Source organism: Elephas maximus, chromosome 1, assembly GCF_024166365.1.
Source record: "Elephas maximus indicus isolate mEleMax1 chromosome 1, mEleMax1 primary haplotype, whole genome shotgun sequence".
Lineage (NCBI taxonomy): Eukaryota > Metazoa > Chordata > Mammalia > Proboscidea > Elephantidae > Elephas > Elephas maximus.
Window position 1 is genome coordinate 239,012,336 of NC_064819.1, and position 27,733 is coordinate 239,040,068.

Genomic DNA, 27,733 nt, shown 5'->3' on the forward strand with positions numbered 1-27,733 from the left:
ATAATTTGCTGATGTTATCATTCTTAGATGTTCAAAGATTGGATTCATAAAGATACTGATAAGAAAAGGCCATTACAATGAAAACTAAAAAAAAAAAGAAGTATTTGACTTATGTCAGAACCGACTTCTGACAGAGTCCTTGAGCGGAACCCTGTTGTAAGTTGGGGTCTACCTGTACTTCTGTTGTAATCACTTGAGGTGCACCTCCAAATTGGGATATCACCAAAGATGTTTACTGGGACCCACAGCTCAGATTTCCAGGTTTTGGTTAATGGTGTAATGCTGTATCTTGTTGGAACTTTCTTGTATTGATGTGCAGTTTTAAAATGCAGTACTGTGTCTGTGAGGTGGCTCTATTTTTTATTGCCTGGATTATGTCCAGCTCTTCGACTTCCCATTTATAATCAGGCCATTCCATTCAGTTTATTGTGGGTTTAATCATCACTGGACTTCCAAATTCTCAGTGAATTATCCCAGAAGGTTTTGGAACGCTTCACTGTTTATGTCCAAAGGCAGCTGTGGGGAATGTTTAATCCCTGGATCCTTTTCGACCCTTGAAATATTTACTTCCTATTTTTTAGAACAACACAAAATCTGTCTCTAACTCTTCCGGGAAGTGTTATGGATTGAACTGTGTCCCCCAAAATGTATACTGAAGTCCTAGCCCCTAGCACCTACGAGCGTCACCTGTTTGGAAATAGGGCCTTTGGAGATGTTATCTTTAACAGAGGTCATACTGGAGTGGGGTGCACCCTATCCAGTCTGAGTGGCGTCCTGTAAACGAGGAGGAGAGACAGAGGAAGAAGGACGGTCACGAGGATGGAGACAGAGATGGAAGTGACACTGCCACAGCCTTCCCGGAATCCTGGGGTTTCCAGAAACCAAGAAGACAAAACAGGATCTTCCCCTACAGCTTTCGAGAGAGCACGGCCATACTGACACCCTGAATTTGGACTCCTGTCCTCCGGAACTTTGAGATGGTAAATTTCTGCTGTTTTAAGCCCCCCAATTTGTGGTATTTTGACATGACAGTGCTAGGAGGCTAAGACAGGGATATTCAGAGATAAAGCCATGAAATAAGCTTCAACTTCCGCACATTCTTCTTGCTTACCGAAATTCCACCTGACCAAGCACAGGTTCAATGTTCCATAGGTAGCTGCCAAGGCTGGCTTTCAGGATTGACTTGAATACTAGGTCTGCTATTTTACTTCTTAATCACTTGTAGGTTATCTACACATGATTTTTACAGTTTTCAGGTACCTTCTGCTATTTGAGATCTCATTCAGTTAATGTTATAATCTTTGCTTGGTGTCGTCTGGGTCTCATGAAACACTGTGGATCTAAGAGTCAGGCTGGTTGGCATCCAGGTGCCCGGAAGCAAGTTGGCTGCATCTCCTAAATAGACACCCTGGCCCACTCTGGCTTCTAGATGTTTCCCCAGGGTGGGTTTGTAACAGACCGACCTCAAGGGGAGCTGGGACTGTTTGCGTGGCCGTGACTGAGCTTATTACACTAAGGCATAGCGATGTAAATGGAAACCAGGGGAAGCCATTGGAGACCATATGTGCCGTGTTTGAAAGCAGACTGTTAAAACTCATCTTTGAAAGATCAGCTCTGGAAAGGAAAATAGAAGAAAGAGAAACAAAACGCTTGGGGAGTGGCTCACACTGTGCCTAACAGGTGCTCGCTGAAAGATAACAAAATTGAGTTCGTTGGCACTAGTTTGTTTAATGGCACTATTTTTGTGTTCATCGGCACGCCTAATTCCTTTCTAACCTTTGCCTCCTGTCCCCTCGGGGTCTCAGAATATCCCATGAGTGTCTGTGTCTGGTTTCTAAAGCAGCCACAGATGCTCATTAGTGACAAACTAGAAAGTTGTCAGATTTGAATAAAAAAGTGGGTTCCTAAGTTTTATCCTCATTGTAACTCTTCTGGTCTGCCAGGCAGTCTGGAGAGATGAGGTGAAGGACACATTTGCCTTGAAATTCCTGGTCTTTCCTATAGTCAATGCAGGCACATACTGTTAGCATCTTTTCTAAAAGAAATTATTTTTCTTTCTTTCTTTCTTTTTTTTTTGTTGTTGGGAATATACACAGCAAAACATACACCAATTCAACGATTGCTACGTGCAGAGCTCAACGACACTGATTACATTCTTGGAGTTGTGCAACCATTCTCACCTTCCTTTTCTGAGTTGTTCCTCCCCCATTTTATCAACTCACTGCCCCTAAGGTTCCTATCTAATCTTTCCAGTTGCTGTTGTCACTTTGATTTCATGTAGATAGGTCTTTAAAGAGCACAATGCCCAAGTTTAGTTAAATTAAACTATTACTTGGTTTAAAGAAGACTTTAGGGGATGTTTTTGGTTTACAGTTAAAAGATTATCTGAGGGCAATAGTTTTAGGGGTTCATCCAGCCTCCATGGCTCCAGAAAGTCTGGAGTCCATGAGAATTTGAAATTCTGTTCTGCATTTTTTCTCTTTTGGTCAGGATTCTTCTATAGAATCTTTGACCAAAATGTTCAGTAATGGTAGCTGGGCACCATCCAGTTCTTCTGGAAGATCAATACAGTAGAATTTTTTACCAGAAGAGGCATCTACTCAACTCATGTCAAAGAAAACAAACCAACACACACTGCCATGTCCAGTCCTACGACACCTATCCACACGTACTTGCTTTCTGCTGTCTGCTGACCCCTGTTTGGCCACCCCAGGGGCCTGTCTGCAGAGGAGCTGAGCCTGGAGGATAACACGTTCTGGTGAGCTTTGGTTGTGCAGAATGTGCTCCTTCCCAGAATTTACCTGTTGATTTTTTATAGTTTTCTAGGGCCTTCTGCCACACGTGAGTTAATCCACGCTTACAGGGTGCAATGTGTGGGAGGCTGGAAGGCGTATTTACAGGTGTTACAGTGCAGGAAAAACATAAAATGGAGCAGCAACTTTTCCAGGTATTGTTTTTGTTAGGTCCCACTGGGTCAGTTCTGACTCACAGTGAACCTATGTACAACAGAACAAAACATGGCCTGGTCCTGCATCATCCTCACAACCACTGATATGTCTGAGCCCATTAAGCCACTGTGTCAATGCATCTCACTGAGGCTCTTCCTCTTTTTCTCTGATCCTCTACTTTACCGAGCATGACATCTTTCTCCAGGGACTGGTCCCTCCCGTAACATGGCCAAAGTACGTGAGATGTAGTTGCATTTTCCTTGCCTCTAAGCAGCGTTCTGGCTGCACTTCTTCCGAGACAGATTTGTTTGTTCTCCTGGCACTCCACGGTATATTCAGTATTTTTCGCCAACACCAGAATTCAAAGGCGTCAACTCTTCTTTGGTCTTCCTTATTCATTGTCCAGCTTTCGTATGCGTACAAGGCTATTGAAAACACCATGATTTGGGTCAGGCGCACCTTAGTCCTCAAGGTGACATCTTTGCATTTCAATACTTTAAAGTGGTCTTTTGCAGCCAATTTGCCCAAAGCAATGTGTCTTCTGATTTCTTGACTGCTGCTTCCATGGGTGTTGATCGTGGATCCAAGTAAAATGAAATCCTTGACAACTTCAGTCTTTTCTCTGTTTATCATGATGTGGCTTATGTAATCCGTACTGAAGGCTGTGGTCTTTGGCCTTCATCAGTAAGTGCTTCAAGTTGTCTTCAGTCACGTTTCCCCAGTTAAATGTGCTTACCATTGTGGATTCTAGTCCAGTTCTCTCACCTTTCTCTTCCTCTGTTTGTTGAAATTCTGGGGAGCGGGTAAGCCAGCAGAACAGAAGAAGCCAAGTTGGTTTGCTTCCAAAAGAGCATGAAGCAGCTCCAGGAAGAGGGAATAAATCCAGAAATCCGAAGACAGGAGGAGCGGGGTGAGGCCAATCAGAATACTTTTGGAGGAAGAGATGAAGAACGAAGAAAGGTGGGCAGCTGCCTTCAGGTGTGAGATGGTGGGGAGACAAGACAGACAGGTAGATGGGGGAGCGGGAGGAAGAGAGAGCCGGGCTTGTTTCTCTGTGTGTTGAGTGGTGAGATTTTTACCCTTGTCAGATGTTAGAAGTCTTGGAGTCCAGTTGATGTTTATTTTGAATATGACAGCGTTTGGCGGGTTGGCAGCTAGAAGAGTCTGCATTATTTGGGTTGCACACATATTTATTGTACAGTGTAATACATGCAGTAATAGAAATGTGCACAAATATATTGGTGGCTCTAAAAGACTGCTGCCCTCAGATTCGGGGAGGATGGGGAAACCACAGAAAAGATTTCTGGGTGGCTCTCGAAGTATATGTTGTGTGCTGGTGCGGGGCAGGTGGGAGGGAGGGTCTTCTAGGCACAAGAATCATCTCACGTAAAGTCATAGACACTGAGAAGCATGGTAGAGTCAAGGGCATGCCTGGGGAAGGACGGGCCAGCGCTAAAGGGGAGCAGGGCAGGGGCGAAGGGTTTGTGGGCACCCAGTGGACAGCACGGCGTGGGCAGGGGGCCACTGAAGGTGTGGCAGGAGGGACACACGGTCCTGGTCTTTGGGACCATTGTTCTGGTGACTGTGTGGTGGTGAACAAGAGCAGATGGGTCTGGGCCAAGGGGTGAGGGAGACAGGGGTGGAGGGGGAGTGGGTGTGTTCTGTGATGGGGGCCTAGGAGAGCCACCTCCCCAGGCCAGACTATAGCTTCCTCTCTGTGCGATGAAAGATTCTCCAGGACTAACACTCCGTGACTGGAGGGTTGTCAAATCCAGGAATTTCAACAAACGGAGGAAGAGAAAGGTGAGAGAACAGGGCTACAGTCCGAAGTGGTAAGCACGTTTACCTTCGCCGCCACTTAACAATTCTGTCCTCTCATTTGCCTGGCTGGACTGCCTTGCAATGGATTGAACTGTGTCCCCCAGGAGATACAGTGAAGTCCCAAACCCTGGTCAGGGTCTTTGCAGATGTAATTAGTTAACACGAGATCAGACTGGAGTATGGTGGGTCCTAATCCTACATGACCAGTGTCCTTACAAAGAGAGGAGACACAGAGAGTCAGACAGAGGGAAGACAGCCATGTGAAGACGGATGCAGACACTGGAGTGACGGTGCCACAAAGCAAGGAATGCCTGGGGCTACCAGAGCTGAAAGAGACAAGGAGGATCTTCTGCTAGAGCCTTCAGAGGGAGCCCGGCCCTGCCGATGCCCTGAATTCAGACTTCTGGCCTCTAGAGCTGTGAGAGAATAAATATCTGTTCCTATAAGCCGCCACTTCATGGTACTGTTAAGGCATCCTGAGGAGATGAAAACATTTCCCTGTGGGGCTGTGAGCTTCAGAAGGTCAGTGGCAGCGTATCCACCTTTGTGTACCTTGCACCTGCTATAGGCATTTGGCCAATGTTTACTGGACAAATGAACACATGGAGTAAGTGGAAGGCCGGACATGGAAATTCAGAACTCTTTTGAGGGAAGACATGTTATCTTCCGGGAGGAAGATACCAGCCTTGGACTCAGAAGACCCAACTTTGTCTCTGCTATTATTCAAGGTAGAGCCTTGGGCAAGTCATATGGGAGCATGTCAGTTTTCTCATCTGTAAAATCAGGAGATGAATTAAATAACTCTTTGTCATTTCTTTGAGCTGTAAACTTCATATGGACATGTGCTTGGAGGGGCAACCAATGGGCAGGTCGCTGCTCCCTGGGGTCTCCCTAGAGTTAAAAATATTGATGTATTTATACAGCTGTCTGCGTTTTCCACTCAACTAAGAGCTCCTGGAGGGCACTTTCTTTTTTTTAACCCCATTCATAATTTCACCACTACCCAGGTGTCAGTGTGTCATACTGTGGTGGCTTGTATGTTGCTGTGATGCTGGAAGCTATGTCACTTGTAACTCAGACACCAGCAGAGTCACCCATGGTGGACAGGTTTCAGCAGAGCTTCTGGACTAAGACAGATGAGAAAGAAAGAAAAGCCTGGCCATCTATTTCCAAAAATCAGCCAATGAAAACCTTATGGATCACAACAGAACGCTGTCTGATATCCAAAGACTGGACATTTCATCCTGTTGTACCTGGGGTCACCACGAGTTGAAGCTGACTCGAGGGCAGCTAACAAAACCACCATAATTTCTAGCTTATTGCGTCACTTATTGGCAATAACTTCGACTTGAATGGATCAGCTGGGAATTCCAATTGCTTCCCAGTGTGATGGCAGCTGGTTGAGGAGGCCCGGGGCAGTGGTGGGACAGTTGGGATGTCAGGGAGGGTTTTCAGGCCTGTGGGATGGCCGCGGAATGCAGCGCTGGGGGGACATTTTGAAGAATCAACTGTACCCTTCCCAGGACTCAACGTCAGGAGCAGAAGACCCCAAGAAAGAGAGGACGGTGGGAGGAGGGGCAAGGGATGATGGTGATGACAATTTACCGTTTTCCCAGCAAACATCGGGTCCACCCCTTCATGAGTGCAGCTGTGGCCCAGAGTTCAAGCACTTATGGCTCTTCAGCAGGTTAAGCATGAAGAGATCTTGACTCACGTGAATGTACCACAACCATGCTGTAAACCTATGTGAGGGACCGGTGTTTGAGAGAGGCCTTCTCAGAGAGACTGGCTGCCCAAATGGCAAAGGGACCCCGACTTAGATTTAGTTCTGGGTTTTTCTGGGGGACCCAGAGCAAAGCTCACAGCAATCAGAAAAGGAAAGAGCCTCAGGCATCGAATCCAGCTGCCTCCGTAGATCAAGATGAATTGATTCAAAGTGATTTTCAACCTTACAGCCAAAGAATTTCAGCAATTAAATCCAGTAGCCTCACTGCATAAAGGGTTGGGTAATTAATAATTCTGACTATAATTTCTCCTTATATTAAGCCTAGCTTATGTTGTAATGTACACCTGCAGGGTTGTAATGTACACCTGCAGGGATGAACCATAACTCCCTGAAAGCTTTAGGTAATTCATTCAGATAACATCTGAAGGGCAATCTTTGGGCCAGAGATGGACCATATTTCATGCTTATATGGGTTCCACTGGGCTGATGATTACCTACCCTTTAATGGATAAGCCCATCTTTCTCTCTTTAACAAAATAATAAAACAATATTTTGAGTTAGAAAACTATGATCTTGATGTTGTTGTTAGGTGCTGGTGAGTTGTTTCCAACTCATAGTGACCCTATGTACCCCAGAACAAAACACTGCCTGCTCCTGCGTCATCCTCATAATCCTTGCTATGTTTGAGCCCAAACAATAAATGGACAGTTATTTTAACAGAATAATAAAAACAATAGTTTGGGTTAGCTATGATCTTAGTAATGTTGAATTCTAAGACAAAAAATCAATTACTTAGAACATTATTTCCATCCTCTAGAGCCAAAGGGAGAACAAACACACCCCTAAGTAGTCAGATTCACCCAACTTATTGTGACAAGTCTTCTCCTACCAAACGCAATGACATTTGAAAGGAAACACTGACCGTATGGCAAAGTTCGTAAGTTGATACCAGAGATGAGTCTGAATTGTTTGTTCTTAACATGTGCATTTGAATGAATAAGTATGTCCAGTATCTCCATTTTCCCTTTCTGATTCCAAGTTACATGGCCATAGGAGGCCAAATGGGGTAAGTATGTGTAATAAAAAAAAAAAAAAAGTGTGTAATAAGCCCTTATAAATCTGAATGCTACTAGCGGTTACTTAAGGCCTGGTGAAGTCAACCTGTGCATTATCTAAGAGTGAAATGATCCTGAAGCTGAGTCCCAACAACCACGCTCATGTGAGAGGCGAAAAGTGGTCCAGAACGCGTCTTAAAAAGACAGAGGGGCTAAAATGTCACGAAGCATTGTACAGCGATTGGCTAATTAAAAGTACAAAAACATCTAGAAAGCAATAAAAGAATTGATCTCAAGATCTTCCTCCAGGACAGGAATGTCTTTAAGTGAGAACCCAAGCCCTTGCTAGATGTTCTGGAGCTGCTAATACGGTCTGATATTCCTTAAGATGGCAGCTTTATACAACTGCCTTCTTCTCGGGTTTTTCTAAATCTTGGTACTTTTTGTCCAACTTCTCTACAGTATGAAAGTTCTGTATAGAATTCAATGAAAGCAAACAAGTGGAGGTTTTACACAATCCATTAACTCTACCAACAGTAAAGTATCAAGGAATTTTCTGCAGGTTAAAAGGAGAAGAATCATATACACCCTCAGCCCAAGTTAGAGTAAAAGAGAATCAAGCTGTGAGCTAAAGGTAGTTCGTTTTTCAAGTCTAACAGGCCACATGAAGGAGCTTCTCTTATCAGAAATGCCAGCGGAGCTACAGGGAGTTTCCCTCAGAAAGCCTTTCAATCCCTAGTTAAGACTTAGAAGAGCCAAACATGGATGGCCTACCTTGTTAAAAAGATGAGAAACAAAGGAACCATGACCGCTCAGCTCTGATTATCGTCTTTAAACAGCATACTGACGTCTGACATTGTCCCAGACTGAGCTACAGGCCCTTCTGAAATGGAACTTACGGACCTTAAAGCATCTGCTGTAAGGTGGAAGGCTGTGTGCCTCACTGTTTGAATTGCTCCCCCCTCATCAGTCTTTCTTGTGGCCTGGCACCACCCAGGCCTCCTCTGACCAAGTCCTCTCAGCTCTATCGCGCTGAGCAGAAGCACTCGCTGATAAAGGTAAATTGTTTGCTTGGATCCAGATGTGTTACTGAAAAGTCTACAAAGTGGGATTTTTTACGTGCCCAGTTACATTGGGGGAGAGTTGCTGTTTAAAGCAACTGTGGGAAATCTTCCTGTAAAGTAAAGGGTAATTTTGAAAATGAATTACTACCTCAGTGATATTCACGCAACTCTTCCCTGAGCGTATGTTGAGATGAAATTTCTTCATTTAAGAGGGATTAAATGAAAAGAGCATTTCCGTTGCTCTGTCCTTAGTGTCTAAAGTTCCAAAAGTCAGGGGAGCAAAACAGGTAGAGAAAACTGCCACCATTTTCTGTAGGAACAGTGACTTTCAGAAACCAGCAACACTAGCAGCTCCTGCGTCTCTTATACGGCGTGACTAGACCCCGTGTCCTTGATGTGCTGACAATGCACAGCAGGTGTTTCTACCCTGGTGAGGAACCCTTTGTACTCAGTGACCTCTGTGAAAAAACGTAGCGGAGCAGGGGCTAGGTCAGAGCCAGAAGAACCAACAAACCAGTCTTAGAAGAAATACAACTGAAGGCTCCTTAGAAGTGAGGATGGTGAGACTTCAGCTTGCTTACTGTATACATGTCATCAGGAAAGAGCAATTGCTCGAAAAGGACATCGTGTTTGGTAGAGCAGAGGGTCAGTGAAAATGAGGGAAACCTTCTATGCAATGGGTTGACACAAAAGCCACAACAAAAACAAATAAAAAAACCCAAAATTGTCCTTTTTTCCAGTGATCGTGAAGATGGCACAGGACTGGGCACCGATTGGTTCTGCTGTGCGTAAGGTGTCCATGAGTGGGAGCTGACAACAACAACGACAGGGGTGGTGCCTTCCGAGGCCTCCACTTGGGGCGCGGGGGCTCCCGGGGGCTCATACCTAGCCGGTTGCTGGGGTTCCGCTTGAAGAGCGCTCTCAGCAGACTCTGGGCTTCCATGCTGAGGAACTGGGGCATCCCTAGCTTGGCTCTGGAAGACAGAATCAGATTCAGAATGAGAAGGACGAGCAATAACGCGAGCAGAGTTTTTCTTTAGTACTTTGAGTCTCCTAGGTCAGCATTCACGTAGGACACCCAAGCCAACAAATCCCTGTCTTTATTCCCCAGACCGGCAGGGCTAACACGTTTGGACTTAGGACCCTTTATACTCTTAAAAATTACTGAGGACACCAAAGAACTTTTGTTGATGTGGGTCGTATCTATTAGTAGTTACTGCATTACAAATTAAAGCTGAGAATTTAAAAAATATTTATTCAATAATTCACTTAACAATCACAATAACCCCACGGATGTTATATAAATAGCATTTTTAATGGAAACTACTATATTTTCAAAAGCAAAGAAAAACATTTGGTGAGAGGCGTGGCATTCATGGTTTGACATTTTGGAAAGTCTCTTCCTGACTTAATGGGGCTCTGTGCTCCGTGCTCCCGGCATGTTGTTCTGGGTGACTTCTATGAAGAGAAGATGGAAAAGGAGGGTGTTGCAACCCCTGGAGGGTCTCAGGGCCCTGCAGTGTCCCCCAGACCATACTCTGAGAACTCCCGTCCCAGGGGCTGGGGCAGCCCTGCTAGATGCGTGTCCCTCAGGACAGAACACCCACCCTGGTGAGGGGCTGGCTGCGGGGGGCTTTTCTAGCTTTAGGAAAGGAACTTTCTTATTCTCCCTCAGGATTGGCATGAACACAGGTAATCAGTACAAACTGAATGGACTGCGGGGTGAGTCCTGGTGGGAAACACTTTCAATTTAAAGTGTCAAGGTGGGTGGAGGGCCCTGGTCCCGATTCCCAGGTGAGGCACGAGGCCATGGCAGCACCCAGGAAGTACAGCCACGGCTGGGTCTGGCCTGCTCACTCAGCGTCACAGCACCCTGCCAGCAGTGGGCTGAAGGGAAAACTACGCAGGGCTCACTGTGTCTCCAAACCGGGGAAAAACCTCTTTGTCTCAAAATGGTTACTTCTGTGAACTTCCTTCATGGGGTTATTTATACTTGTGCTGCTCTGGTTGGGGAGGGTGCTCAGATCCCCTCCTCTGTAAGCTAGAGGGCCTGCTCCGGACACAGGAAAATGCTGCCTAAATATGAGGACAACACCCAACCTGACAAAAGGCTCCCCGTGGGGTTCTTCCACCCAACGCTCTCCTCCCCTTTACATACGACCTAATTGACAGAAACTTCACTCACTGCTTTTTAGGTGCCTCTCAATCTTGTGGAGAGCTGGTGGGGCAGTGGTTAAGAGCCCAGCTGCTAACCAAAAAGTCAGCAGTTTGAATCCACCAGCTGCTCCTTGGAAGCCCTATGGGACAGTTCTACTCTGTCCCACAGGGTTGCTGTGAACCCGAATCGACTTGACGCCAACGGGTTTGGTTTTTGATTTCAGTCTTACTGAAATCACCTCTCACACGTGAGACAGCTGGTGCAGCGGTTTCTCCTTCAGGAGGCGGTGACCCTGCTCCCGTGTGGGGTAGGCGTGGAGTCACCTGTGTCCCTGGAATGCCCCCATCCCTGTCCCAGCTCCATCTGCCTCCATCTTCGCTGACCTTGACCTGTGGAGGTGCCTGCTCACATCTAAGGCTGCACACCAGGCTCACACCAGCTCAGGCTTCTCTCTGCTGCCACAGAGAAACCCACTTGATCTGTCAATGATCCTTGTGAGAATTAAGCAGAAAACTATGTTTTATTCAGTCCCTCTTGCAAAAGTGTGGTCATTCCTACATGCCAGGCAGGAGCATGCAGGTTGCCTACTGGGCCCCTAAATCCTCTGCCTTTTAGAATTTGTAGTTCATTCTGGAAGGCCAACAAGCACCCGACCTGAAAATTCTCCCCCTGGGCGATGCAGACAATTTTTACTGATGGCACGCGTTACCCATGGTGCAAAAGTCCATCACAACCACTCAGTGGTGTCATCCTGGCCAGTGACGGGTCCCATTCACGGCTGGCCATTAGCTTTACCCACTGTGATTAAAACTCCAAGAATGCTACGCTCACGATTGCGATGGCCTACGTAGTGACTCCATCCTTAGGAGTCTGAATGCCAATATCAGGGGCTCTAGCAAGTATTGGGGTGGGGCCAAAGGGTAGGCTACTCACTTGAGGATGAGCGCCATGGTTTCCTTCCGGTCCTTCCCCTGGAACGGCAGAGAGCCCGTCAGCATCTCGAACTGCAGAGCAACACAGGACACGGAGAGGTGAGGATTCAGCAGACATGCTTAACACGGAGGCCCTGGACGACTGATGCTCATTTACTCACTTAACAAAACTGGCCAAGTGCAGGTGCTGGCCTATGTGCTTGGAATAAGTCAGTGGACAAAACTGCCTTTGTGGACTCGCATTAAGTAGGTGAGACAGGTAAGCAAGGAACACAATAAATAACTATATAGTAGGTTAGAGGTGACACGTGCTACGGAGAAGGGGAACAGAGCAGGGTAACGGGGGCTGGGGGCACACTTTGAGGGGATCATCTTGTATGTAGTAGGGACGCCTTCCTTCCTCAGCAGGTGCTGGGAGAGAGGATGAGCCCCACCTGGGTGGCAGGAACCCCAATCATCTGATAAAAACAGATAACGGTGCCAGTAATCTTTCCAACACAGGTGGCCACACACCAAAAATAACCACTGGGCATTTGCCAAGTTGGAGCTTGTAATAAAAGGAGAGTTGGGGGGCAGCTTTTTCCAAGCATCACATTGCTTTATCTCATCAACGTCCCTCAGCACTGACAGCTTTTGATGTGTAGGGTCTGGAAGCAGAGGCCAGACAACTGCACGGTCTTGTCAGGACAAAGGGCATATCCGGCCACTTCCAATGAAAGACCTAGGGTAGCAGCAGCAACAGTGGCCTTTAAAAACCAACCAACAAAGGAAAAAGACCCCAAATCGAAATGAAATGTGCTAAAGCATTGTTCTCTTCGATGTCTTTTATGTCAGCTGAGATCACTGTGATGGTCTAGAAGAATAGTGAAAATACAGTGGACTGCCAGAGAATGGACAAATCTGTCTTGGAGGAAGTGCAGCCAGAATGCACCTTAGAATCCAGGATGTCAAGACTACATCTCACAGACCTTGGACATGTTATCAGGAGGGATCAGTCCCTGGAGAAGGGCATCATGCTTGGTAAAGTAGAAGGTCAGCGCAACATAGGAAGACCGTCGACGAGATGGACTGACACAGTGGCTGCAACAATGGGCTCAAACATAGCAATGACTGTGAGGATGGCGCAGGACCGGGCAGTGTTTTGTTCTGCTATACATACGGTCTCTATGAGTTGGAACTGACTCGATGGCACATAACAGCAACAACAATATTTGTTATTTCCTTCTAGTACTTTCTTCGAGCTTTTTTTCTTAAACACATAAGGTTTTGCACACTAACTTTTCTCCGAATCCCATAAAAACTTCCAATGTTCATTATAATATTTTCGTAATATCACTTTATGTGTGGATGTGCCAAAACAGAACAACTGATGGACACTTAGGATGTTTCCAAATGTTTGCCATTGTGAAGAATACTAAAATGTACATAAAGGTTTTCCTAAGATTTGGAGTTATCCTTACAATAGACTACCAGGAGGGAAATTACAAAATTAAATGAATGTATTTAAGGCTTTATTAAGGTGTCCTGCTGGCGCAAAAGTGAAGTCCTGGGCTGTTATAACTGAAAGGTTGGTGGTTCGAACCCACCAGTGGCTCCTCAGGAGAAAAGACTTGGTCATCTGCTCCTATAAAAATGACAGCCTGGAAAACGACACGGGGCACTTCTACATGTAACACGGGGTTGCAGTGAGTCAGAAGCGACTCAGTGGCGCACAAGGACAACAAGGCTTTGTTAATACTGTACTGCCGGCCTATTTCCTGAAAGTAAAATTTCAAAAGAAATTTGAAAATTTCCACCACTTTAGGTACTTAGAGCCTGTCCTGTGCAGAGCTTAAATGAAGACACTGGGAACGGACAGCCCACAGACTGTACATAAATCATAAATACCAAGAGCACCAGAGGCCAGGAGAGAATTAAAAGGTAAACAGAATCTACTCGAAAGGCCAGAATGCTCTGAGAGGCAGATGAGCTCTGATGGAACAGGACAAAGGCTTACGATCTGATCCCACAAATTAACGTATCTCTTAAAATACAACCGAAGCAGCACGGAAAACCCCCTCCCTATTTTGTTTCTGCCCGTCTTCCCCTCTCCTTCCATCTTTCTTTCCTGAAGGTATTAGCAGCAGTCATAAAATCTCATTTCCAAAGAAAAGCAGAGAAAAGATGAGACGGCCATGTGAGGTGACTGGCACAGAAGTGGTGCCCACCTGACGTCTGTGCGTCATCCAGCTGTTTACTATCCATACAGAAACGTATTGCATACGCTTGTTCAGTGATTTTTCTTTTTAGCTTTTAATCATAAGTCTCCAAGAATCGAGGCCCATCTCCTTTGTCTTTCTCTCTCTCCCTCCCTCTTTCTTTGTCCACACGTACTTTACTATACAACCAGGTCACTGTGGGAGGGCCCTAACCATTTATTAACCTGTATAATGCTGAACAAGGAGCCCTGGTGTCTCAAGGGTTAAAGACTCCACTGCCGACTGAAAAGTCAGCAATTTAAACCCACCCAGTAGCTCTGAGGGAACAAGACCTGGTGATCTGCTCCTGTAAAGACTGGAGCCCTGGTGGCACAATGGTTAAGAGTTATAGCTGCTAACCAAAAAGGTCGGCAGCTGCTCCTTGAAAACCCTATGAGGCAGTTCTACTCTGTCCTCTAGGGTTGCCTAGGAAACCCATGGGGCAGTTCTACTCAGTCACATGGGGTTGTCATGAGTAGAAATTAATTTGACGACACCTAACAACAACAACATAACATTCCACACAACGGCAGACCTGGGTGTTCAATAAATGCTTCCTGATGATGGAGAAGGTGATGATGACTATGCTATTATTTTTTCCGCCTACCAGGTCTCAGTTTTTGGCTTCATTTCCAGCCCCCAGGTATCCCAGGTGGAGAAAAGAGATGGCCTCAGTGTTACTGTCCTGGAATAGAGCCTCCAGGCATTCTCCAGTATTCCAGCAGCAAACTAAATCAGCGTTATTACGAGCTTCCCCGGGACGGTGCAGACAGTGAGACCTCTGCCCGAGTGCTGAACAACACCAAGGCCCACAGAGGTCTCCAGGGCGAAGTGCAAGCAGCTGCTGTCCATCCTGGGCCCCACACTTGCGCGCCACCAGCCCGGTGGGCCTGACACTCGATTCATTCACCAGCCACCCATGGAATGTGTAGAGGGGCCCACGAGATGCTGTCTGAAGCCTCACAGGGTCACTATGCTTCCTGGAAGATAAACGACCTCACACATCTAAAGCTGTGGTTCTCAATGGGGGTGACTTTGCCCCCTGCCCCGAGGAAACGTCCGGAGGCATTTTTGTTTGTCATGACTGGCAGTGGCAGGGTGGTGCCGGTGCTTCTGGTGTCCGGTGGGGGGAGGCCAAGCGTGCTGCTAAACTTCCGTAATGCACGGGACACCCCCGCACCCTCACAACAAAGAATGCCAGTAGTGCTGAGCTAAGAAACCTGTCTAAAGGGACGTTTAATGAACTTATAAAGGATGGGACCAGAGGCTTAGCACAAAGCAAGGAGCTCCAAATGGGGCTGTGGGGCAGGGAAAGGAGAAGAGTCTCGGAAAGGCAGCCCAATTCAAGTTTACCTGGCTGATCAAGACCCTCAAAAGGAAACAGGCAGGTTAATATTTTAACCAGAGAACAGACAAGCACAGCGCTCCTACAGCGTGGCTGGTTTATGTGTGGGAGCACCAGCTCCGCGGGGTGGCGTGGGGCCGATCCCTGCAGTGCTGACCTTCGTGTGCTCGTGTATGTGTGCAGGTGGTCTGAGTGTACAGGCCACAAACACACTGTTTACTCGCCACGTACTTGGGCCGCCCTGCTCCAAGTGCTGTGGATGCCAAAACTGACGGAATTCTTAGTCTGCTGGGGGCAGGGGGGGAAGCTAGTGCACCTGGGCCAGGGACGGAGCAGCTTCACCAGCCCCTGAGGGGGGACGGAGCCTGGGCCGGAGCCTTGGTGTCTGCTGCAGCTTCACCAGCCCCTGAGGGGGGACGGAGCCCGGGGCAGAGCCTTGGTGTCTGCTGCAGCTTCACCAGCCCCTGAGGGGGGCCGGAGCCCGGGGCAGAGCCTTGGTGTCTGCTGCAGCTTCACCAGCCCCTGAGGGGGGACGGAGCCCGGGGCAGAGCCTTGGTGTCTGCTGCAGCTTCACCAGCCCCTGAGGGGGGCCGGAGCCCGGGCCGGAGCCTTGGTGTCTGCTGCAGGTTCACCAGCCCCTGAGGGCGGACGGAGCCTGGGCCGGAGCCTTGGTGTCTGCTGCAGGTTCACCAGCCCCTGAGGGCGGACGGAGCCTGGGCCGGAGCCTTGGTGTCTGCTGCAGGTTCACCAGCCCCTGAGGGGGGCCGGAGCCCGGGCCGGAGCCTTGGTGTCTGCTGCAGGTTCACCAGCCCCTGAGGGCGGACGGAGCCTGGGCCGGAGCCTTGGCGTCTGCTGCAGGTTCACCAGCCCCTGAGGGCGGACGGAGCCTGGGCCGGAGCCTTGGTGTCTGCTGCAGCTTCACCAGCCCCTGAGGGGGGACGGAGCCTGGGGCAGAGCCTTGGCGTCTGCTGCAGCTTCACCAGCCCCTGAGGGGGGACGGAGCCTGGGGCAGAGCCTTGGCGTCTGCTGCAGCTTCACCAGCCCCTGAGGGCGGACGGAGCCTGGGGCAGAGCCTTGGCGTCTGCTGCAGCTTCACCAGCCCCTGAGGGGGGACGGAGCCTGGGGCAGAGCCTTGGTGTCTGCTGCAGGTTCACCAGCCCCTGAGGGGGGCCGGAGCCCGGGGCAGAGCCTTGGCGTCTGCTGCAGGTTCACCAGCCCCTGAGGGGGGACGGAGCCTGGGGCAGAGCCTTGGTGTCTGCTGCAGCTTCACCAGCCCCTGCGCGGGGCCGGAGCCCGGGGCAGAGCCTTGGCGTCTGCTGCAGCTTCACCAGCCCCTGAGGGGGGACGGAGCCTGGGGCAGAGCCTTGGTGTCTGCTGCAGCTTCACCAGCCCCTGAGGGGGGACGGAGCCCGGGGCAGAGCCTTGGCGTCTGCTGCAGCTTCACCAGCCCCTGCGCGGGGCCGGAGCCCGGGGCAGACCGGGGCTAGGAGCTGTCAGTGTTTGCAGCAGCTGCATCAGTACAACTTACCTAGGCATTCGCGATGTGACCATTGACACATATTCCGTGCCAGTGGTTAAGACACAGAAGAATCTAAGGGGGATCTCACGTAACCAGAGTGTTCAAAAGACGTCCAAAGAAAGCAATGCAAATATCCTCCCGAACACTGACTTCCAGACTCAGCTGGGGGTGTGCTGTAATTCGCCTGAGCTGCAGTGTAAACGGCTGCTGGTGGAAGTAACGTGGGACATTCAGTGCTATTCAAGGCCAGTGATCTCCACCACCAAGTGGACATTCCTCTGAGCTCCCGGAGGCACCTGTGGACCATCAGCGGATAAGGGCGTGCCTTCCTCAGTGAGGAGACTCAGGAGGGATGGCTCGGGGCTGCTTCCTGGGAGCGCTATCTTCGTAGTTCTAAGTCTTCTCTCACAAAGCCATTCAGGTGTCTTAGCACAGAGTTCTCAGCTGATTTCCACAGGAGACTTGGCTGGAGACAGGATTCACAGTGTTCCCTTGGGCCATCTCTTTATTGCAAAAGGGAATTCAGAAGTGGCTTCTGATGGTGCCAGAGGCAGTACTGAAGATGTGTGGTCACAACAGTCAGTGGTCTGCCTGACAGCTGGTCGTCACTGGGGGGCCAGAAGAATTGGGGGAAGGCCTGAAGATGGCCACCGTGAGAATGTGCCTGGGCTTTTCAAGAACAACTGCATCACCTGAAAGCAGCCACTTCCACTCTTCGAGCCTTAGTTTCATTTCTGCAAACGGGGATAGCATCTTTCTGCTTAATTTACAGACTGATGGTTACTTTTATAGGTCCACTTGGCTAAGTGTGATTAAGTCAGCTGGCCTCAAGTAAAGCAGATCGTACTCCATTATGTGAAGCTGAAGGCCTTAAGAGCAGAAAGGGAATTTCCCAGGGTGTGTTCTGCCCACAGAGTATAAACAGATATTTTGCCAACACGCCTCCACTTTTCACTCCTCCCGCCGTGTGACCTGTGGACAGCCCTGAAATGCTGAGGCCCTGTGATCTTCTGAATGTCGATTCTATAATGTCAGTGGTCCCATGGGTCCTCAGAGCATGCTAAGCACAGAGGGGCTATGAGCAAAGTCCCTGGCTGGAAGGTGGATGGGGCGGGAAGGTGGATGGGGTGTGAGGGCACAGAAAGGAGGGGATTCTTGGATTGGGGAAAGGAAGCTAATGACATTTCCACTACAACTACAGAGCACCCCAGGCTGGGCAGTGCTTGAAAAGGCTCTGTCCACAAAAACATGATCTAAGAAGATTCGAGTTTCCAGGTGTAGATGTAGGAGGGTCTAACTCCATGTATATGTTGGCTCATGTTGCTTTTTATGACTAGGTTGAAATGAAGAAGTCTCCTTATCATGGACTCCTGTGTCCTTTACTACCCTCACGTTAGAACCCAGCAGCATGAAGTATAAATTTATGAAAGGCTTGGCTATAACCATAATTGTATCCTTATTGGCAGGGTAGTGGCTTTTTTCCAGGCCCTCCCTTCCTCCCCATCCCGTTTTATTTTCCGATGGTGAGAATCTGGGATAGACAACAGATGGTGGCTGCCAGGAGGCATGAGGCTCAGGAAGGAGGCCTGTCCCTTGTCTGATTTGATGTCTTTCAAACATCGTGTTCTTCCAATGGTCATCCCATGATCTCAAAAGCCCGCTTTAGGAATGAACACAGTCATTGTGAGCAGATAAGAAGGGTGCCTCACCATGTGCTTGCCATGAGCTGAGGAACCCCCAGAATAAGAGGGAACACCTATTATGAGCTGAGGAGCCCCCAGAATAGAAGGTGTCTCACTATGAGCTGAGGGACCCCAGAACAGAAGGGCACCTTACCATGAGCCGAGGGATCCCCAGAACAGAGGGGTACCTCATCATGAGCCAAGGGACCCCCCAGAACAGAAGCATGCCTTACCATGAGCCAAGGGACCCCCCAAACAGAAAGGCACCTCGACATGAGCTAAGGGACCCCCAGAACAGAAGGGTACCTCAAAATGAGCCAAGGGACCCCCCAGAGCAGAAGGGTACCTCATCATGAGCCAAAGAACCCCAGAACAGAATGGCACCTCACCATCAGCTGAGGGACCCCCAGAACAGAAGTGCACCTCATCATGACCCAAGGGACCCCCAGAATAGAAGAGCACTTTACTACGAGCTAAGGGACCACAGAACAGGAGGCTACCTCACCATGAGCTGAGGGACCCCCAAAACAGACGTGAACTTCGTCATGAGCTGAGGGACCCCCCAGAACAGAAGGGCACCTCATCATGAGCTGAGGCACCAACCCAGAATAGAAGGGCACCTCACCATGAGCTGAGGGATTCCCCAGGACGAGCAGGGGCCTCACCATAAGCTGAGGGACCCCCCCGGACCAGGAGGGGTCTTACCATGAGCTGAGGGACCCCAGGACCAGGAGAGGCCTTATCATGAGCTGAGGGACCCCAGGACCAGCAGGGCCCTTACCATGAGCCTAGGGACCACAGGACCAGGAGGGAGGAGGGACCTTACCATGAGCCAAGGGGCCCCAGGACCAGGAGGGACCTTACCATGAACTGAGGGATCCCAGGACCAGGAAGGGCCTTACCATGAGCACGCCAAAGGACCACCAGTCGGCGCTCTGCGTGTGGCCCCGCCGGTTCACCACCTCAGGCGCCATGTACTCGATGGTCCCGCAGAACGAGTACGCCCTCTTGTCATGGTCGATGGCCTCCTTGCTCAGGCCGAAATCTAAACGTAAGAACAACAAAGAGCCTTTCTTCAACTCACGAGTTGTGTTCAGCGGTCCCTATGCAGACTCCTGACTGGTGAGATGAGAGGTAAAGCCCAAGTCTGACCAGAGCAGCCACTCCAGCCAGAGGCCACACCCAGACAGTGGGGTACCCAGCATCCTGTGTGACGGCCACAGAGGGAGCTCTGGAAAGTCGGCCAAATGGACAGTCACACTTGGTGTCTAAGTTCATGAAATACAAAAATTCTAATTTTTCAACATCAATAGGCATTTAAAATATTTAACGGCATTTTTGTGCAATTACTGCATGCGTGATGCTAGACTCTGGGGACACCAGATACAAAGGACAAACCCTGTCCTCAGTGACAAGGTGGAGGTGCAGATAAGCAACCTGGAGCTCTGGGGCCCAGCGCCAGGAGCCCATCAGCAGAGAAGGAGGGGCCTGGGACTCCCAGGAAGCCTCAGGCAGAGGGTCAGGCCCCAGCTGAATTTTGAGGAGGAGCAGGTGTCCCCAGGGGCACAGGCAGGGAGGCAGGATGTCCAAAGGAAGCAGTACCTGCACCAAGGCCCCACCTGAGGTGGAGTGCGTTTGGTTCAGGGGCCTGCTGGTCAAATGACTGACGGCTACAGTGTGGGCATGCACAGGGATGAGGCCGGGACGGTGGCCAGAGAAAGGGCCTCATGGACTGCCACGTCTTACCCCGGGACCTGGGCTATGGCACCTCGCAGGGCAAAGGGGACTTGCAGGCGTGATTCAATGATAGTATTGAGAAGAGGAGACTGTCCTGGGTTATCTGGGTGAGCCCAATGTGATCACTAAGACCCTCATAAGAGGGAGGCTGGAGGGCCAGAGAAGGAGATGAAATGACGGAGTAGAGGTTGGAGTGATGTGAGGAGGGGGCTATGAGCCAAGGCATGCAGGTGGCCTCTAGAAGGTAGAAAAGGCCAGGGATAGATTTTCCCGGGAGCCTCCAGGCGAACCTGCCCTGTTGACACCTTGACATTGGCCCCAGTTTGGATTTCTGAGCGCCAGGTCAGTAAGATGATAAATGTGTGCTGTTTTAGGCCACGGAGATCGCCGTGATTTGTTTCAGCAGCTGCAGGACACTTGTACAGATGGGGGGTTGTGGAACCAGAGGGCGTTTTCAGTCTGACTTGCCCCTGGTGGCGGGGAGGATGATGGGCCGTGAGTAGGGAGGTGCCTGTAGTGGTCCAAAGGTCCCTGGGTGGTGCAAGAGATTTACACTCCACTTCTATCCTAAAGGTTGGCAGTTCGAATCCACCCAGTGGTGCGATGGAAGAAAGACCTGGTGATCTGCTTCTGTAAGACAACAGCCATGAAAACCCTATGGAGCAGTTCTGCACGTAGCACATGGGGTCGCCACGAGTCAGGGTCAACTTGACAGCGACGGTTTCGTTTGGGTTTCTGGCAGCGGTCAAGGAGGAATGGCTGTAGACTTTGATCTTCATGAGTAAGTGCTTCAAGTCCTCTTCACTTTCCGCAAGGTTGTGTCATCTGCAAATCGCAGGTCATTAGAGAGTCTTCTCCAATCCTGATGCCTCATTCTTCTTCATATAGTCCAGCTTCCTGGATTAAGGAGCACTTACTGATGAAGATCAAAGACTACAGCCTTCAGTATGGATTACACCTTAATATAAAGAAAAACAAAAAATACAACTGGACCAATAAGCAACATTATGATAAATGGAGAAAAGATTGAAGTTGCCAAGGATTTCATTTTACGTGGATCCACAAACAACGCCCATGGAAGCAACAGTCAAAAAATCAAAGGACATATTGCATTGGGCAAATCTGCTGCAAAAGACCTCTCTAAAGTGTTCAAGAGCAGAGATGTCATTTTAAGGATTAAGGTGCACTTGACCCAAGCCATGGTGTTTTCAATTGTGCTATATGCACGTGAAAGCTGGAGAATGAATTAAGGAAGACCAAAGAAGAACTGAATTATGGTGCTGGTGGAGAATACTGGACTGCCAGAAGAACAAATCTGTCTTGGAAGAAGCGCAGCCAGAATGCTCCTCAGAAGCACGGATGGTGAGACTTCCTCTTATATACTTTGGTTATCAGGAGCAATCAGTCCCTGGAGAAGGACATGATGCTTGGTAAAGGAGAGGGTCAGGGAGAAAGGAAGACCCTCAACGAGATGGATTCACACAGTGGCTGCAACAATGGGCTCAAACATAACACTGATTGTGAGGATGGCGCAGGACTGGGCTGTGTTTCATTGTGCACAGGGTCGCTATGAGTCAGAACCGACTCGATGGCACCTAACAAAACTCGATGGCACCTAACAACAACAGGAGAAATGGTGGCGCTGGAGTGGCAGTGCACCCAGGCTGTGGTGCGGGGTGCTCGAATTTGGCTCAGGACACGTGCCACAGTCAGACTGTGCCCCAGGGTCTTACACACATCCAGAACTCAGCAAGGCTGAGGGCCAACAATGGTGTGCTGGAGGGGCCCTGGAGGGGGCTCAGCAGGCGAGGAGGAAAAATGAGGGGCATGGAGAAGAGAGAGGGAAAAAATGTCTGCCTGGGAGTTCTGGTGGGAACACACAGTAGCATAACTAGTCCACATCCACAAACAATGTGGCCAGATCTGAGGAGCACCTGCAAAATCGGGCTGGCTCGCAGGGCGCTGGCTTCAAACTGGCCCCCACATTTACCAGGCCTGGGATGAAGTCACAGAGGGAGCAGGTGTTTTGTACAAACCTGTGATCTTAATGTGTCCTTCTTCATCCAGGAGGATGCTGAAAGGAAGTGAGAGAGGAGAAATGCTTTAGAAAGAGACCCGGCCGGCACTTTGAGGTCAGAGGGGACGCCACGACAGCTTCGTCTGCGGAGGCTTCCTGGGGTCTGGGCACAGCTGACCTCATCTGTCATTTTCTAAACATGGGGTTTCAGGTCACTGCTTCCCAACTCAACAGCTTCTGCCGCAGGGAGTATTCAGATGACGGCTATTTAGGGAGGCCCGGAGGCTCCTGCCTGCTTCTGCGTGTGGCCTGTCAGGCAGAAGCTGGGGGTTTGCAGGCTTTAGACCTAACTGAGCCCCCGGGGGAAGATGCCGGAACTCTACAGACCGTCTGTGTGAAGAATAGTATTGAGAGGGCACTGGGATACTCCGGCCCACGGAGACCCAGAGCCACTTGGAAGTGATTTTTCAGCACCCAGGCAAGGCCCCCGTGGCCAGGAACCAGCTTTTCCCCTCTAGCCCGTGGCACCCCCGCACGCACTCTCGGGACAGTCCTGACTGCTGTGAGCCTGTGCACGGCAGTGACTCAGCAGTGACAGCTCTTGGGGCTGGGTAGGCTTTGTTCTGTGATGGGGATGAACACTGGGTGGTGCCTTCTTCCAGCCACCGGCCCCTCTTGTCCCCTGGGACCTTGCCATGTCACAGATCACGTGTATCTGGATGCCCAGGACTGAGATGTGGCCTTGTCCTTCCCTGCTCTCCTGCCTTGGGCAGAGCACCTGGTTCAGGAGACAGGTGAGCTCTGAGCCAACGCCTTCCTCCTGAAACTCTGAGCTGGGGCTGGGGTCTCGGGCAGTGACACCCAGATCCCTGTAGCCCTAGCCATCTCTGTTTCTGCTTTTGTCTGTAATCAAATCCCGTTCCATCCCAGACCCTAGATGCACCAAGCCAGCCCTAAAGAGACCCAAGAGGGGATGGACAGAAACAACGGCAAAGTTTTAAGGATTCATAAATGATGCCTTTCTGAAGGAACCCCTGGGTGGGGCAGATAGTTAACACACTCAGCAGCTAACCAAAAGGTTGGAGGTTCTAGTCTACCCAGAGGCACCTCAAAAGAAAGGCCTGGAAATCTACTGCTGAAAAATTAGTCACTGAAAACTTTGTGGAGCACAGTTCTACTCTGACACACATGGGGTCGCCAGCAGTCAGAGTTGACTGGATAGCAGCTAGTTTTTTGCCTTTCTGGAAAAAAAAAAAAAAAAATCAGTGGTGAGATTAAGAAGACAGCTACTCATTTCATGGAAACAGAAAGAGAAAAGTCACAGCATATAACGAAGATGACAATTTATAATGAATGGGGAAATGTTCTTAGGGTGGCTTTTCTGTTATACTTGGCGTTTACCCAGAAATGAGCGACTTGCAAGATGAATTCCCTAATAATTCTAATTGAACAACAAAAGCTTTTCCTTCAACCCCGCAAGTAACTGTCTTTGACTGTAAGGACCACCTTGACCTTTAAAGGAGCAAATGAGCACACGCTGACTGCATGTGTGCACAGGACACGGGGCAGCCACGACAAGCACATCAACTGGGGGTGAGGACACCAGACAGCTACCTGAACATGGACGTCTGTAACATGGTATCCATGAGCTAGAAGGTGATTAAAATGGGATCAGCTTCTGAGATGACCTCTGCAAGGACCAAAGACAGCAGGCCTGGCTGCAGTTACCACCTGCTAATTTCACACTAGGATGGGGGCAGAGTGATGACCAAGGTGTCCGGCACCGACACCCCGGCAGTGGGATCCACTCTGAATTTGGCCTCACGCTCCTGCTCTCTGAGGGAGATGGCTGCAGTTAAGAGGATCCTGTTCTTTCTCTGGGATTGCTCAGGACAGGGCTTTTTATGGCCATTTAAAAACTTACTTTACAACTGTGGCTAAGGATGTTTCACCTCATGGGTAGTTAAGTCACAGCCCTGCGTCATACAAAGTTCCCTCTGCTCACGGGCAAATTCACTTCGTATCACGTGTGCGTGTGGAGCGACCTGGGTTCTAGGCAAACCCAGAGGTCTCCCGTATAGGCTGCACAGTTAGTCTAATTGGCTTCCAAGAAGGTTTACTTTTCTCCATTGGATGCAGGTGAGAGAAGATGGGACCTGGAATCCCAGCTCCTGACTGACCCTCGGTGATGAAGTCCTGACTCACAGCACGGGCGGCCTTGTGTGCCCAAGGCTGGCCAGGCCCGCCAGCGCCATCTTATCCCGTGGGGTATAATCAACCTCACAGAGCACTGAGCAGCGGGTGAGAGGTGAGAGGAGCAGGCACTTTCCCTGGGAACCCTGCTGAGGCCAGCGTGATGTAGACCCGACATTTCAAGGGCTGTCTGCACACCTCTGAGCCTCACAAGACCCTGAAGGCCTAACCATGGATTCATGCTCTTGCCAGATATTCCCCCACCCAGCGGGAAAGGCTTTCCACCCACCCTCCCAATTCCCCTTTCAGCTGGACCACAGGGTGAACAGGAGGTGATCAGTCAATTGAACCAAAAACAACAAACAGACAACCCGTTGCCATCGAGTCAATTCCAGCTCATAGGGACCCTGTAGGATAGAGCAGACCTGCCTCATAGGGTTACTAAGGCTATAAATCTTAATGGAAGCAGGCTGCCACGTCTCTCTCCCAAAAAGTGGCCGGTGGGTTTGACCGCTGATCTTTCCGTTGGCAGCTGAGTGCTTAACTGCATCCGTTAAATCTCTTCTTTCAAAGTGGGTGCCTCCTCATTTATGTGTCAGCTCTACTCATGACATGTAAGAAAAAACCTGACACGGGAACTCGGTTATTTTGGAGGGACTTTATATGGGGTAGTTCTACTCTGTCCTATAGCGTCGCTCTGAGTCAGAATGAACTTGACAGCTATGTGTTCAGGTTTTCTAAAAACTTTTTGTAATTTAGAATAGATTAGCAAAATATACTAAAAATAATACCACAGATTCTCATTGTCAACAATACACAAATCTTATTGGAATTTGGGGCTGGGAATTCTGGTGCCGTTGTCTTTTAGATAAAGTCTTAGAAAAGATAATCCGACTTGTCACCTACAAATGTGCTAAATAGTTATTTCAGAAAAGGGTAATTGACAGTTTTCCTTGACTTTATTGAAGGAGCTGAAAGAGTTTACTAAACCTAGGGGACAACAGTGGAGAGAATGGGGGTTGGGGCTAGCTTAGGGGGTCGGGGGCGAGGAAGAGACTAACTCAGAGGTGAAGATATTTGGGGTGTTCCTAATGGCAGGATGAATCTCACCTACCCAAGAGCATGAGAGAGCGAACGTGGGGTCAGAAATCACAGGCTGGCCTCCTCCCAGCTCCAGCCTCACTTGTGCAGTGTGGACACCAGCACTGTTCTCCTCCCAGCTCTGCCTCACCTGTGCAGTGTGGACACCAACACTGTTCTCCTCCCAGCTCCAGCCTCACTTGTGCAGTGTGGACACCAGCACTGTTCTCCTCCCAGCTCTGCCTCACCTGTGCAGTGTGGACACCAACACTGTTCTTCTCCCAGCTCCTGCCTTACCTGTGCAGTACGGACACCAACACTGTTCTCCTCCCAGCTCCTGCCTCACCTGTGCAGTGTGGACACCCACACTGGCCTGGCTTCTCTCAAGAAAGTTTCTATGAGGATCAGGTGAGAAAGGCGCTGTGAAATTCCTACACACGTCAGCATGAACCAAGGTGTTCTGTACACCTTTTCAGGGGCAGGGAAGTGGAATTTGCTTGCCCTACTTGGAAGCCCTGCGTAGGATTTGGTGACAGGAGACACCTGCCCCCCAGCTATTTTCTGATCTGCACTTGCTTGGAAAAAAATATGAAAAATAGCTGCTACTGTGGGCTGCAGGGAGTAAGGAGCAAGTGGGCTTTTGAGGCCTTGGCCCTCTTCCCTTCTCACTTACTTCTCAGGCTTCAGATCCCTGTAAATGATCCCCAGGCCATGCAGGTGGTCTAAGGCCAAGGCTAGTTCTGCTAAGTAGAACTTGACATCCTCTTCAGTGAACATTACCTAGTGAAAAAAAGAAAAGAACAAGATTGTTGACCTTATTCTGTGGCTGGTTTGTTTTAAAGAACTCTGCCAGATAAACCAAGACTCAGGCCAGAAAGTGTACACTGCTGTCCATTTCACTCCAGAGAAAATCGCGACTCCCGCTAACAAGGCTTTCCTGGCTCTTAAGATGGAAAATGAGTCCTCTTTATAGTCTTAGATAAGCAAAGAAGAAGAAAGCTCCCATACGAAGTTGGCTTAATTCGCCTTGTGAGTGAAGCCATCAGAAACAATTCTCTCCTCTGTCTTCTTGCCTCACCAACGAGCTATGGAATGTATTCTGGGCTTATATTTTAACATGAGTGCTTTTGATGCAAATTCATGGCATTTTAAACAAACAATGAAGCCACAAATAGTGAAGAGTTGAGGAGCAGCTATTGAAAACTCCATCCTGAGTCTTGTTCCTCCTTTCTTCTACTTTGGGTTAGTGCAAACTAGTGACCTCAGTGGACCTGCTGGCTACCCAGCGTGGGAAAAGTTCTAACAGATACGACACCTCAGAATGTAGGATCAGCTGAGAGTGCGTGCACTGCAGGGCGTGGTGTGCTCTGAGCTGGGTGCGGAGGAGGAGAGGGTGTCACGGTTGGGGGCCTCATTCAGGTGTTCAAGTCTCTGCGAACACAGAGGCCAGTGTGGCAGGCTCAGGGTGACCAGGCCCTGGGACAACCCAATGTCCATGAGATGGAGGCCAGCTATCTGGGAGACCTTAACCATCCAAGGTGCCCAATAGACTTCAAAGTCATTATTTCTACAACCAGAATGGTCCTTAGAAGCAGGGATGGCAAGACTGTAGCTCACTTATTTTGGACACGTCATCGGGAAAAACCAACAGTTAGAAAAGGACATTATGTTTGGTAAAGTAGAGGGTCAACGAAAACGAGGGAGACCCTCAATGAGATGCACTGACACAATAGCCGCAAAAATGGGCTCAAACATGCCAACAATCACGAAGCCGGTACGGGACCGGGCCTCGTTTTGTTCTGTTGCACACAAGGTTGTCATCAGTCAGCGCTGACTCGTTGGCAACTAACAACAACAACCACATTGCCCTATCACCTGATCGTTGTTACAATCCGCATATTTTTTTTGTAGTCACCTTAATAGGAAGCCAGGTCGTTAGCATAAATCATATTTGACATTCACTATAAGAAATCAATATAGACTTGAAGTCTATAATGTTACCAAATTCTCCATCTGAAGGCAGATATGAGAAATCACTACGCAATCGGAAAGTTGCCTGGTGAGCCTGGGACTGGACTAAGGGTGGCTAGGGGCTTGGATGTTTCCTGCTGTCAAGCTAACACAGATAAGAGCTCCATTTCCCAAAAGGATGCTTCCAAATGGGCTGGGACACCCCTGCTCCATAGGTCCTGGACGTGGCAGAGGGGCACAACCCACCT

General features: G+C 49.3%; 1 protein-coding gene across 5 annotated transcripts in view; it reads right to left on the reverse strand.

The window, feature by feature from the left end:
- The window catches only part of RPS6KA2 (ribosomal protein S6 kinase A2), a 477,450-nt gene that overhangs the window by 64,565 nt on the left and 385,152 nt on the right, over positions 1–27,733 (reverse strand). For all 5 annotated transcript variants that reach the window (XM_049905293.1, XM_049905278.1, XM_049905303.1 and 2 more), the window contains 5 exons: positions 26,188–26,294; positions 22,261–22,298; positions 19,390–19,532; positions 11,706–11,776; positions 9,500–9,588 (listed from right to left, as the gene is read on the reverse strand). In XM_049905293.1, coding sequence (XP_049761250.1) covers positions 9,500–9,588; positions 11,706–11,776; positions 19,390–19,532; positions 22,261–22,298; positions 26,188–26,294 — 448 coding nt within the window. The remainder of the gene's footprint in view (positions 1–9,499; positions 9,589–11,705; positions 11,777–19,389; positions 19,533–22,260; positions 22,299–26,187; positions 26,295–27,733) is intronic.